Here is a 14,898-nt window from a genome sequence, read left to right on the forward strand (position 1 = left end):
TATATTGAAAAGTGATTAAATGATTTTTTATGTGTTATTATATGAATTATGCGAAATATTTGCATGATTTAAATTTTATTTTAGCATTTAACCCGCTATTATGAAATTTATGAATATTTTGAGATAGATTAGTTTGATCACGTAAAGGAGGCCGTGGACGAACAATACCAAAGTTTTTCACCAGAATCTTTGACCAACATTTTAATGGCAAAATTTTTTATATATAAATATTAAGGAGTCCATTTTCCACATAAACAGGCCATTTTAAGGGCTTTAAGCACACTTTTAAAATTGGAAATCCTAATATTTCGAGATTATGAATTATTTACTGATTATTAGTAGGTTTAAAACTTTTAATTAATCCTAGTCTACTTAAATATTCAGCCCAAGTCCAACCTAAAACTAAAGTACAACCATTAATCTCTACCTTTAAGTTATACATCATGTTTAAACTCATCCTCCTTCACCCCCCACTCAGCAGCCGACACACACTTATACCAAGAACACACGCTTTCACGTTTTTGAGAAGAAAAGTTGGAGATCTGAAGTCCCATTTGTCCCGGACAACCAAATACGTGACGATATCGTAAATTCGAGCGTAAATACGCAAAGGCACGTTTGTTCCCTTTTTGTTCACCTATTAGATCATATACTCAATGTTTTACATGTTTTAATCATGTTTTTGCATAGCTTTGATTGAACGATCAGATATCTCACGCGTTCATGCATGATTACCCAAGTTCCTTGACACTTTGATGGTTATGGGCTTGGTTCTTTCCGTGCGTTCATTCGAGGGGCTGACCAACGGGATAGGGGCTGAGTTTAGGTCCCTAAAGTCATGGTTTGATGATGGTTCATATGGGTTAGTCCCTGGTTTGGGATGGAGACAGTAGGAGCGTAGGGTGCACGCAGGTTGAGCAGTTCTGGGGCAAAGGCTCTTACAGGATATTGGGCTCGAGTTAGGGGCTGGTTCCAAGTTGGTTAGAACCCCAAGACCTTGGGAAAGGTTGTTCCGGTGGGACTCCGACCAGTGGTGGCCGGAGCTTGGCTGCCGAAGCCCTTAAAGGGTCGAGGGCTGCTGCCACGAGGAAGAAAGGATAGGCTTAGGGATTCGGGCAGTTTAGGGGCAGCGGTCAGGGGCTCGGGCAGAGGTTTCTCGGGTCGGGTTGGGGTGTTTAAGGGTCAAGTCATGTGTTTATAGGTCCGAATTAGTTTATTTCGGGCCTGGGTAATTTAATTAATTAGTTAAGTGTATAATTAATTATTTTTGGGCTTGACTAGTTAATTATTGTAATGTGCTTAAGTTTTAAATTTATGAGAGCCCAGTGAATTTTCATGGGCCTTGTGACCCATGAGAATTATTGGGCCAAGTGTTGATGGGTTGGATCACTATAGTGACCCGTATCTAGAATTAATTATTAATGGATAATTAATCATGTGATCATGTTTAGATTAAGTAAAACATGATTAAGGGATTTTCAAATGGGTCTAAGGAGTTCAAAAATGAATCCAAAACGCCCGGAAATGACCCAAAGGATTTTAGTGCTTTGGAAGGATCGGACGGTCCAAACCCACATGACAGGTCTCCAGGATGACGTCAGCAAGGATGACATAAGCAGTGACATCAGGGATGTGTCATCAGATGCTCCGATGTGTAGTTTGGACGCTCCGAACAGTGTTCCAAATAGGTGTATGGTTTCATGTGATCGGATTGACACATGCCGAAGGTGATGGGGGATCAGACGGTCTGAACTGGGATCGGACGGTCCGAACCCATGTCTATAAATATGGGTCGAGGAGCTCATTTTCCAGCTCTCAGAATTTCCTCTCCTCTCCCATGTTAGCTCATTTTTGGGCTTTTGGCTACTCTTTAATAAAGAGTAAAGAGTAGGTAGTAGTTTTATATTCCTAGCCAGTCTCCGGAGCAGTAGCGGAGCTATTGCAAAGTTGTGCCCAAGTTGTGGGGCAGTCGCCATCAGCGGGCTGATGACGGATGCAGGTATGGTCCGAGTTCCCTAAAAATTATTAGGGAGTATCTATTATCTTAGTTAAGGCTTATAGATCATGTTTAGTAATGCATGAGTATTTTGCATTGTAGACTTGTAGAGTTGGATGGTAGACTTGGGACATAGATGAATGCTTCTAGAACTGCCTTAGTGAAGTACATAAGTACTGACTGAAATTTTCAGCGGGTATGCATGCTTATATGTTGAATTTATGTGTCATGATTGCATGTTATTATTATGCTACACGTGCATACATCTTGATTTAGTCGGTATTGTTGGCTTACCCAGTATAGGGAATTTGCTCAGCCCCACTGCATGTGTGGATGAGAACCATAGTTTTGGGACCGGATATGTCCACGGTATATGGACAGTCCAATGTGCTACATACCATGACACCTAGACTGAGTAGGATTTGATTCCCAGTATGATACCCAGATATTCATTTGCATGCATCATGTTTATATGTTTACCCGTACTATCGTATTGAGCTTTAGCGCTCACGTCCAGTATTTTGTTATTATCTGGACACTCCATTCGATAGGGCAGATGTAGGTGCAAGTAGTACACCCAGAGACTCAGTGGAGTCAGTAAACAGGGAAGAGACAGCAGGGCTAGCTGTTAGGCTTATTTTTGTTTATCGAGGTTTATTCGATTGGTTGTATTATGGAATTGTTTATCCAGTTGTATTCTGCCAATCCGCTTTTATTCAAGCTTCCGCAGTTATTTCTGATTTATTGTTATTGCATGCTTTATTAAGCTTTAATCTCTGATTAGTAGTAGATCCGGGTTGGGTCACCACATTTATTGGTATCAGAGCGTGAAATTAGAGTTTGGGACATGGTACTAATATTTTGGGTAATGCTTGTAGAGTGATGACTGTGATTGACGAAAGAGTAGCAATTGACATTGGAATGACGTGATACTTAAAGGTTTTTGAGATCTTCATCGCTGAGGTTAATGACAGAGCTTCGCCTTATGAGGATTCCAGCAAAATCGGGATGGGAGAGAAGAATGAGTTTTTCAACCCAGGTACTTTTGAAGATTTGTTGGAGCGCATGGTGTGTGACTATCCATTCGGCTCTAACCAGAGGAAGATTCTCCACTAGCAGTTGGAGATATTGTCATAAAGATCTCGCCGGAGAGTAGTCCATTTATAATGTGATGAATGCAGACAGATCTTGTAGGTTAGATCTTGGGTAGAGGAGGTTTTCTGACATGCATTGATGCAAAGCATAACTAGAATACTAGTAAGTGAGCACAAATCATTCCTCGGAGGGAATCTGCCGGAGGTCTTTGCGGGAGATCGTGGGGAAGAGATTTGGACAACATGCTTGTATTGATGCTTGGACAAATGAGAAACTTCATGCTCAAGATCAAGATATGTACAACGATTTAAATGTGTTAAGAATTGTTGTAAACAGTATTTCAGTTTTAAGCAATTTAATCATTGTATTATTGATTCCAAGTTTTTGGAATTTCTTAGTGGTTGTAACTAAGGATTTGTAATAAGAATCGTATTAAACCTGGTTCAGTGGTTTAAAGATTTTCTAGTATTGGGATATACAGATAATTCCACTGATTATTTTAGTTGATTAGTGTTCAACTATTGTGACTCATAGGTTTTTGAGTAATCAGATTTTGAGTACTTACCACGTGGTTAGTTCTAGGTGTTTTCCTAGGATGATTCAGTTGGTCGGTTGACTATGTTTAGTGTCAGGGATGAGGAAAATCATCAGGGACATGGGAGTTGTTCTAGGCTAATTTTTTAGAACAGTTGGCTGTTTTGACCTCTTTAGGTTGTTGTCATGTGATGATGGGTTTTCATCAGGGTACCAGGTCAAGTGATACCGTTAGTTGTGGACTGTGACCGGGACTAGACGTGAGGAGGCGCTACCCTATGCCAGTGTTACTCTGAGAGCCTTTCTTGCTTCAGAGGTTGCCTGAAAGCCTTCATGCTTCAGGAATGGCTGTCAGGGAGGCTACTCAGTATAGGTATTTGGCAACAGTTGCAGTGGGGTATGACCTTGGATAGATACCAGGTGTGGTATTGAGAGTTATTTATCGTCTGTATTTCATCAGAGATGCAGGTTTTGGATTTCTGCTGTCAGAATTAGTCTTGAGAGGAATTTTCCTTGACAAGTGATTGTTCTGAGCAGATAGGCTTTTGACCTTCGATATTTGGGATATCACTAGACGACTAGGTCTAGTAGGTAGATGGAATCCTACCAGTGGTTATTATGAGTATTGTCTGATTTAATCGGAGATACGATTGGGATTCCTTGAGACAAGATGATCCAGGTTATCGGATTGTAAACTAATTTGGGCTCAGCTAGTCTTGGTGTTCATTTTAGATGGACAATACACTTAGCAGTATGTCCTGACTGGTGCGGGTTTGTTCCAGTAGTCTACCATTAGCTATCGTTTGACTCTGTCTGAGATAGAAATGATAATTCGATGTTAATCTTGTGATTCCAAGTGTTTGGGATTAGAAGACTTATGGTAACAAGATCAGAGTTATTGATCAAGCCATGAAAGTTGTAATAATCGAGAATTGGCGAGCGATTGCCTAAATTTAGTTGATACTGTTAGGCTAAGCGAGAGCTACAGTGGATCGACGTGATTGATAGGTTTATTTCATTCAATGTTAACTTGGGATGTCGTGAATCGAGAGGTACTTGGGATGGTACTATGAGCCGATGTGCTTAGGATTTTGGTCCTTGGTAATGCCTCAAAACGATAGAGATTCAAGTACATTCAAAAATTCTTTAGTCGTTTAGAGATCTCTAGGATTGCAGGAGACAGAACTTTTGGGTTTCTGCTGATCACGGAGAATGGTTACAATTTGACTCAAGTGGTCATGGTTACTCTGATAGCTTGGTTAAGGTTATCAGTGGTAAGAATAGACGTTGAGATTTAATAACGTTTTAGGATATTACTTTCTTGTTAGGAAGTGACAAACTTGATCTCAACATTGCTTGGTATTAGCAATGGGTGACTCAGTTTGTGGAGATGGGATTAAGTGGTTACCCCAGGTAGTTGGTGAACGACAGTTTTCGAGGACTTTTAGCCAAATACTTTTCTTAGGTGTTTCCAGCGATAGTTTTAGAGTGTGCCATTGAGTTGAGATCCAATGAGTGTTGTGGATTTCAATTAGCATTAGCATAATAACATCAGTTGTTTGGTCGTGGGATGAGACAACAGCTGAGACCTGGTTTTCGGGGTCTGGCGGGATTGTTGTCACTGATCTCCCAGTGTATTTCTGATGTGCTGTGCCATTGAGATGTTAGAATCGATCGGAGTTGATCTTGAAGTTAGCTCGATTTCCGAAAACATTGAGGATTTCGTGTACAATCGAGATGAACCTATTTTGTTCATCCCAGTAGTGAGTCAGGTTGACAAGAGTTTTTGTTATCCAGGGTTAGATAACCATTGTTGTGAGTTTAAAATGTTATCTCGAAGGATGAGACAGATGCGATCATCTGATTTAGATTATCAGTGCCAATGATGGTGTTAGCCATCTAAGTGTGCAACGGAATGGTAGTGTATTTTCAAGGTGTCGATCTGAGAATTCGTAAGATAAAGTATTGTGGACAACGACGTTGTCACAATTTATGTTTGTCGGCAAGGAGTTTGCCATTTGTTCTCATGGTTGTATTTTCTTGGAAATTATTAGTCAACATCAAGCGGGATAAGTATGAAAGGTACGTATTCTGATGCTAGGAAGTTTCAGAACTTGCGGTTTTTTGTGATAAAATGACCAGTGGAAATCGCTTGGAATGCTATCTCTGGTAGCGAAATTCAGATCAAAATGGATAGTGATCAGTATGAGTAATTCACAAGTAGTGATTATACCACTAGAGGTTTTATCTGAGTTTGTTAGATACAAAGGATGGAGTGCATCGATGTCGTCACGTTGCGATTAAGTGGCAGGGTTTTGGCCATTTATTTTCGCAAAGGCTATTCGGCTTGGTAGCTAGGACTTCGTCCTCAGCAAGGTAGATTAGCTCAGATGTGTACTCTGAGAGAGTATCTCTAGTAATTGACACTAAGATTAGAATTTTGAGACGATTGGTTAACACTTGTGGTAACATCGGGGATACAATGTTAGTGTTAGACTAGTTGGGATACAAAGTGGTTGTATATTGTCTTCTCGTCTGTTAGCGGAAGAGATTGTGCGCGTCTAAAGATAGCAAATGACTAGTACAGTCTTAGCAAAAGTTTCATCGCTAAGATTTATAGTTAGCATTGCTGATTCAATCAGAGTTGGTATTCGGTAAGTTGTCAGGAGACTACAGTAATCTCGTGATGTTCAGGTTAGATATCAGAGTGATTGCGTTAATAGCCAGTTAGTAGCTATTACGACTCAGACGGTGATTAAGATTGCATAAGTTGATCGAACAGTGAGTTTGGTATAGACTCCTGTGTGTAACGATAAGAGTTCAGATGATCATGCAGAGTCAGTATGAAGACTCAGGATTTTGGATTTTTGCACAGACAACGACGTTTCTAACTCGTGGATTACATGGTATCAAGGTTCAGTATCAGTCTTGAGGTGTGTTAGTGCATGTTAGAGTAAGATTGATTTTGCGGTTAGAAGGAGGATTTTTCTATCCGCTTGCCGTGCATAGAATTTTTGAAGAAATTATTCTTCGATGGTATTGTACCAGTTGTAATGGACAATAAATTTCTGACGGTAGTCAGTGGTGTTTCACCGTTCCAGCAGGATTGCGGATGATAAGACATTTGTCTGAATGAAGAATTCAGAGTGAGCTAGGATTATTGATAATGCGTATGAAGTTAGAACCGAAACAAAGTTCTAAGCCGACAATGATATGACTCAGTGAAGGCAAAAGTTGTAGCATTTTGAGTAGTACTTTTAAATCACACAACATACCTACCTATGCATACTTACACCTATACACACACACACATACACCTAACACTTAATTTATATTAAAAAAACAAAATAAACTCAAAATCCTAACACAACACACATCTCATTAGCCGCCTCTTCTTCATTTTTTTCCCTCATTTCTCTAGCACTTTTGGCCGCCCATTTTCTCCAGCTTTTCGATCGCCGCCGTCCTCCTCCCACCGCCGTCACCATTGGAAGTCCGCCTTGGAAGACGACCTTGAGCTGCTGGTCGAGTTTCAGCTTTAGTTCATCCCTTTTCTTTGGGTTTTGGTCAAGTGAGGCAAGTATAGGCTTTTTGAAACGACTCTAACTACTAATATCTAAATAAATAAAGAAAATGCGGAAAATTTTAAAAATTTTGGCATGACATATTTGTTTGAATAATAAAACCACCTGTCTCAAACAGCAGTTTAAATAATCCTCAACCCGAGGTGAACAACAAACACAAGTGTAACGCCCCACTGTATCAAGACGGGTCTTTTCAGCGTGCTTATGTCCTCACTCACACGCACCCTGGAAAACTTCCCAGGGGGGTCACCCATCCTATAATTGCTCCAAGTCAAGCACGCTTAACTTTGGAGTTCTTATGTGATGAGCTTCCGAAAAGAAGATGCACCTTCTTGATATGAGTTGTACATATCAAATCTTTTGTACCTCTCATTCCGGTGTGGGATCAGTTCATTCATGTCACCCGTCGCCCATTCTTTGGTGGGGTTTCCATCTTTCAGGTATTAACCACCCATATTGCGGACCATGTACCGCCCTAGGACTTTTTGGCTCCGGGTGTCACATGCCCACCAGCTTCCGCTTGGTTCGTCCCCGAACCACACCGTACTGGGAGAGGCCAGGCTCTGATACCATTTGTAACGCCCCACTGTATCAAGACGGGTCTTTTCAGCGTGCTTATGTCCTCACTCACACGCACCCTGGAAAACTTCCCAGGGGGGTCACCCATCCTATAATTGCTCCAAGTCAAGCACGCTTAACTTTGGAGTTCTTATGTGATGAGCTTCCGAAAAGAAGATGCACCTTCTTGATATGAGTTGTACATATCAAATCTTTTGTACCTCTCATTCCGGTGTGGGATCAGTTCATTCATGTCACCCGTCGCCCATTCTTTGGTGGGGTTTCCATCTTTCAGGTATTAACCACCCATATTGCGGACCATGTACCGCCCTAGGACTTTTTGGCTCCGGGTGTCACAACAAGCATGCAACACAGTATCTAATTCGATGCCAGACGAAGGGACAAAAGTATTTAATGTTTACATGCCAACATAATTTGCAGGGAATAACACATCCTGCTACGAAAAGAGGAAACAACAATCGACACAGTATAATTATTACATAGACATAAATGCGGAAAGAAAAGAGCTGCAACGGTCAGGGTGTGCCTCCGAACACCTATGGGCCCTGGAAATCCTACCCCGCAGCCTCATCCAAATGCTCACCTGCACCAAGCATAGTAGTGAGCCTAAAAGCCCAGCAAGATTTAAATAATACAGCAAGGGTTCAAAATAATGCATAATACTAAAAATAGTGCTCAATAGACTAATGAATCTCGCGCGAAAGGAATAAAGTCAAGACATGCCCGAAGTAAGAACAATAGCAACATGCGATGGAAAACACATTCATGAAACATTTATCCTTTACTTTTACTATTGAATTTGGATCCTCGACTGTGACTATGATTTCGATCGATCGATAGCTATAGTATACAATGTCGGCAAGGAAGTCAATATTTCTCCGGAACCCTCATTGCCCTTTAATTGGTAGGAAAATCGAGATTGCTCCCAACCTCGTACTACACGTCCATTTGGTAGGGAAATCGAGATTCCTCCCGACCTCGTACTACACTTCTATTTGGTAGGGAAACCGAGATGTCTCTCGACCTCGTACTACACGTAATTTGGCAAGTGAATCAGGGCATCTCCCGACCCAACATTGCAATTACAAGTCACAACCAACTCACTTCATTCTTTAACTTTTTCTTTCATTCAACAATTTCTCATTTCAACATTTAATCTTTTACAAACATTTCTTTTGATACTAGACTTCGGGACTAGAATATTAAATAAATTTTGAAGTCACACACGCGAATAAATGGCGTTGAATAATGTAAACGAAATAAACTCAAAAGATAGCATAACATAAATTTTATGGATTATTGGAGTGTAGGGGAGCACCCTAGGCTTAAAGTTTTACTTCCATTTTCTTAAGTTTATGCTCATAAGGCCCAACTCGAGCGGTTAACCCATAAAATCCAAAACTCATCCTATTTAAATCCAAAAGATTTCCCGTTCGAACCGGCACTTCAAACACACCTTAAAATACTCTAAGAACCAGTATTTAAATTTTTATAATGGTCCAAACCAACTCAAAAACTTAGACACCCGGATAGCCCGTAAACAAGGGAAAATTCTGCTTACGTCACTCTAACTTAAAACGTACATAACCCAATTGATTTTTACCCGAAATAGGCCCAATTTACACCGACACGATCCTTACATCCTATAATTTAAGAAAATTGAGGTAGCCCCTGTCCAGGCCTCTAAAACCGAACCCACCAGAATTATTTCCCAAGACTTGACGCAACGGTAAAAATTTTGTTTTGACACCTTTGAAGCTAAGGCCACTCAAACTTACTCCTCATGCTCTAACCCTTCAACAACCCATCCAAGCGACTCATTAGCATCCCAATATGTCAATCTAGGGTCCTTGAACTAGTCTCTTGCCCGATGCTATCTCATTACATTTGTTTCATCCAATACGATTACCCGGCGCCCTCAAACTCTTCAATCCAACACCTCAACCAAAATCCTATTGGACCAGCCCCTATCATGCACCCAAACCTCATTCAAAACACATGTTTAAGACCCATGAACACCCCATGGGCGGAATTAATTCCTACCCCACTTTTGGATGAAAACCGAACCCAACACATTATATTAACACCAAATGAATCTGAAATTTCGAATTTAACAAGGTGGAATCAAGAAAACACTATAATCCATGCTTGGGTTTTTAAAAAAGAAAGAGAAGAACTTCATCTTGCCTCAACTAGTAGCAAGAAGAGAAGAAGAGAAGGGCTGGGCACCCTTAAACCTCACGGCTCAAAGCTGGACCAGCTTCTTAGGTGGTCTTCACGGCGGCAGCAAGGAGGCAGCAAGGTGGCAGCTAGCTGGGTACGGCGGTCGGCGGCTAAGGAAGGAGGTGGAGAGGTGTGGCCCATGGTTTTGCTAGGAGGAAATGGAGTGAGGCGTGAGAAGGGGAGAAGGAAATGAGAGAGAGGCGGCTAGAGTGATTATTAAGTTTGTATGTAATATAATATGTGTATGTATGTATAGGTGTGAGTGTTGTGAGAGTAGGACTAGTCAAAAGTGTTTTTTGACCAAGTAAAAGTGGTTAGAATTGATTTTAAAATTTTTGTTTGTAGAATTTCCTCTAATTTAAATATCTAAGTCTAGAACCCTAAATTTTAAATGTCAAGAATGGAATTTCACTTGTCCGGGTCCAAAAAGGCTAAATTAGAAAATTTAAAGAATTATGCGCGAAAATGCGCTTACGCAATTTTTCTTAAACGAAAAATCTAAAATAACGATTTTATTTTATTTTCTTCACCTCTCAAGAAATTTAGGTCACCTATAATTAAAAAAAATGAAGGATTTTCTGCCGTGTTCACCTTTGTCGCATGCCGAAGCCGAAAGTCACCAAAATAAGCAATTTAAACAATTAAAATTTTAATATCATACAAATAAATTCTAAGGAGATTTAAATCATTTAAATTACCATGAATTTTAGAAGTTTAAACATTAAGGCTAATTTACGCATGGAATTTAATTTATAGAATTTAGGCGTCACAAAAACAAATAAACGTTTGAGGGAATTTAAACACTAACTTAGAAATTAAAATCAATACTTTAGTTGTTTTAATGTCACAATGTTAAATAAAATATTTAAATAATAAACTGAGCGATTAAAATAATTTAAATAAACCAAATAATTGTTTAAAAGTCATTTAAATAAAAAACACAAGCGGAATAAAAATCTTTAAAACGACTTGGACAATTGAAAGCATTTAAATAAATAAGCTAGACATTTAAAATGATTTAAAATAAATAACCGTTGAACTTAAGTTCCAAAAATATTTAAATAAATAAGCTTAACAGTTAAAATTATTTAAATAACTATCCAATAAACTTAAATCATTTTAAATAAATGAGTGGGACAGTTAGGATCATTTAAACGAATAAACTAAATAATTAAAATCATTTAATTAAGCAAACTTAAACCTTTAAAATATTTAAAACAAATAAGTTGCACAATAAAAATCATTTTGGCAATTAAACTTAAGAGATTAAAAGTATTAATTAAATAGTTAGTACAATAAAAATATTTAAATAAATAATTAATATTTCATTAACAAATAATTAAGATAAAGAATTTTAAATCGATTAAACTTAAAAAAATAATACTCTTAATATTTATTTAATTTAATGCATGCGATTTAATAGATTGGATTTTAGGTGCTACACTTTCTTTTGCCCCAAGCTAGATATTTAATCTTTTGTGCTATTGTTCTTGATGAATTTTGAAATGTTCATGATATTTTGCAAGCTTAGTTCGGTTTTGTCAAATTTTCAGCAAGGTTTATGTTTAAAATTCGAAATGAGCTTTTGTTTTGAAGTTATATGAGTTTTATGATGAATTGTGACATGAGACATGAGGAGCTTTTTATGCATACCGAAATTCATATTTTTCAGAAGTGTTTTATGCTTAAATTCGAATTTCACATGGTTTTTTGATTGAGTTTGAAGTTGTGTTATGAGTAATTTTATGAAAGTCATTGGTCTCTTTGATTATCCAAGTGTTTGATGCACTTTGGTGTGTGTTCTTGCCATTTTCGAAAAAAATTGGAGGTGATTTTAGGGCTTCCAAGTTCTTGATATAAGTTTTAAAGGATGTTAGTAGAATGATGTTATAGGCTGGAAGGGGTTATAGTTAAGGCAAAAGGGACATAGAGTTGGAATTGGAAGTGTAGGTGAAATTTGTTGGTTAACTTTTTGTGCAAGGGATGCTGGTTTTTGGTGCAGAGGAGTAGACTCGTTTGATCTGGTCGGGGTGTGGCTTAGCCCTAGGTCAATTTCAAGATGTCGTGGTCGTGTCGGTTCAAATTGGGCTCAATTCGGTCAAGTTTTGGATAGGATAAGGGTCATTTAAGTTAAAGGGTTGAAGCAGAATTTTAGAGCTTTGTGTGAGCGGTTGGAATGTTTGCTTAAAATGAACGGTTTGGGCAACTAAGGAGGGGTGAGGGCTGGTTTTAAGTCGAGTTTAGGATGTTGTGGTCGTGTCGGTTCTAATTGGGAGCGAATCGGGTTAGTTTTGGTCAAGTTAGGAATTTCTCAAGTCGGGGTGACTAGTGCAAAATTTTGACAAGTTTGAGGACTGGGAAATCCGTTTTGATCGGGTTGCTCGGGTGGTTTTTGGAGGTCATAACCTAGTCCTTGGGTTATTTGAAGTGTGTAGAGAGTGTCGGTTCAAGCGGAATTGAATTTGGTTAAGGTAAGAACGAGAGTTAAGGGCTTTCTCGTTTGATTGCTCGGGTTAAGACATGTTTGAGAAGAAATAGAGTATAAGTTGGGTAACCAACTTAGGGGCAGCCACTCACTCACCTAATATTATTATTTTGAATTGGGTTTTCATTCCCTAAAGTTACATATTCATGTGTGTGAGTTCTCGACTTCGAGTTGAGTAAATTTTAAGCAAGTTGAAGTATTTTCTTTTGCATCAAAAGTAAAGTTAAAGTTCCAAGTCAAGGAAAGTAAAAGTTTTGAATGAAGTAAGTTGATTTGTGACATAGAAGTGTAGGGAGGGGCCGGGAGAAATCTTGATTTTCCTACCACTCAGACGGGTTTGGACAGGCTGGGAGAAATCTTGGCTTCCCTTACCAACAGACGGGTTTGAACGGGCTGGGAGAAATCTTGATTTTCCTTACCAACAGATGGGTTTGGACGGGTTGGGAGAAATCTTGGCTTTCCTTACCAACAGACGGGTTTGGACGGGTTGGGAGAAATCTTAGCTTCCCTTACCAACAGAGGGGCAATGTGGGGTTGAGAAAATCTTGACTTTCTTGTCGGCATAGTATACTACAGCCATGATCGATCAAAAACAAAAGAGAGGGTCACAATCAATGATCTAAATTCACAAAGAAAAAGTTAAGTTAAATGAAAATTTATGAAAGTTTCAAGAAAAGTTCAAAGTAAAGTTTAAGAAAGTCTCAAGTTTAAAAGTGTGAGTTATGTGTAACTTCATTGCATGCAGTTAGTCTCAATCTCATTTATCATACAGCTTTTCAGAGTAAGTTTCAAAGTATTATATGTACAGTATTTTAAGTATTCCCGCAGGTGTTTTTAACCCTTGTTATTACGCAGTTTATACTTTTTGAGTCATTAGACTCACTATGCTTTCTTGGTGCAGGTTAGATTATCGTTAAGATCGAGGGACAGGACCATCGAGTGGACTGCGATGCAGGCACGGCACATCCCTCCGACATATTCTAGACTTTCGCAAAAGTTTACTTTTATGCTTTAAAGTCTTTCATTTTTGTTGATTGGATAAATATAAACGTAAAGATTTATAGAATTGTTTGTGGGCATGTAAAAGGCATATTGTGGAACTTTTTGATTTTGTATTGTTGAATCTCTTTCGTAGGTTCTCGTTCTTTTTCCGCGGTCTAGTTTATTTAGTGTTGTTGGTGGTATTTTTTTTAGTTTACTGTCTGTGACAGGTGGGTTTGTTACATAAACAGATAGGTCATGCCAATTTTTTTTTTAATATCCGCATTTTTCTTTATTAATTAAATTAAAGTAGAGGTAGTGGGCGTTTCAAATTCTGCCCCTGAGGTCGAGGTTGATTATTGTTTTGATGCCGCTATTTTTGTTGTGGCCTTCCTTGCGTTGGAGCTTGATATGGCCTCTTCTGACTAGGCCCCTGTTGATCCCTTCCTGGATACCCTGTCCTCTTTTCCTGTGACTCCTTGATTATATCATTTTTGTCCTTCTCAGATAACATAGCCTCATCAACTACCGCACGGTAAGTAGCTGCCCCACAGATGGAGGCATCCAGTCCCTCCATAATGTGTTTCAACTCCTCTGCTAGATCATTAGAAATCATGGGCACAAAGTACCGCCCTCTCTCGAACTTTCTAACGTACTCAGCAATTGTCAAGATTCCTTGACACAGCTCCGAAAATTCTCTAGAAAGTATAGTTCTAGTACTCACTGTGAAATACTTACCATAGAAGACGTCCTTGAACCCGTTCCAATTCAGTGTGGTCAGATTTACGGTAGACTTGTCCCATTTCCACCATACACGGGCATCATCCCAAAACATGAAAGTAGCACATCTCACCCAATCCGCATCATTCAACTGCATAAATTGAAAGATAGTCTCCAAAGACTGCACGCATTCCTCTGCAACTATAAGATCAGAGCCTCTTTTAAACTCAGCTGGCTCTAACTCCATGAACTGCTTGTAAATCGGGTTCCTAACCGCTCACGTGCGATTATTCCCCACATTGGTGGCCTGTGCCTGAATCAATTGTTGAATTTGAGACCCCTGAGTACGACTCTGCTCCTACAACCAGGCAGCTAGTCCCGCCAAGAACTAGTTGTTCTGGTTATTATGATTACTCTGATTGTTTGGATCACTGGTCTCATTGGTTTGGCTTCTACGAGTTGTCATAGTTCCTATTGTCCAACATCGTCCACAATCTCAATCACGACTTATAGACATAATAAGACATACTTTTAACATTCATAACTCATAAATCTAACATGCTTTCAAGAATCTTAATCAATCAATAACATAAAACTTACAGACATGAAGACGAAGCACTTGGATCGTGGCGGTTATGCATGCGTGCGCGAATTTCCAGAGCGAACCGCTCTGATACCAAGCTGTAACGTCCCAAACTCTA

At 39.2% G+C, this 14,898-nt stretch overlaps 1 protein-coding gene and 2 long non-coding RNA genes across 3 annotated transcripts; 1 reads left to right on the plus strand and 2 right to left on the minus strand.

Moving 5' to 3' along the window:
• Positions 1-451: 451 nt before the first annotated feature.
• Positions 452-13,645, plus strand: LOC140883935 (uncharacterized). The gene is made up of 2 exons (XR_012150491.1): positions 452-612; positions 13,398-13,645. It is a non-coding gene; the product is annotated as an uncharacterized lncRNA (long non-coding RNA).
• Positions 8,164-10,796, minus strand: LOC140883237 (uncharacterized). Its single transcript, XR_012150351.1, has 2 exons — positions 9,976-10,796; positions 8,164-8,371 (listed from the first exon to the last, which is right to left on the minus strand). It is a non-coding gene; the product is annotated as an uncharacterized lncRNA (long non-coding RNA).
• Positions 13,646-13,850: 205 nt separating the features above from the next.
• LOC140878764 (uncharacterized) lies at positions 13,851-14,444 on the minus strand. The gene has a single exon (XM_073282383.1). It carries the CDS (start codon positions 14,442-14,444, stop codon positions 13,851-13,853), a length of 594 nt encoding a protein of 197 aa, XP_073138484.1.
• Positions 14,445-14,898: the final 454 nt, after the last annotated feature.

The sequence above is a fragment of the Henckelia pumila genome, chromosome 2 (genome assembly GCF_033568475.1).
Source record: "Henckelia pumila isolate YLH828 chromosome 2, ASM3356847v2, whole genome shotgun sequence".
Taxonomy (NCBI): Eukaryota; Viridiplantae; Streptophyta; class Magnoliopsida; order Lamiales; family Gesneriaceae; genus Henckelia; species Henckelia pumila.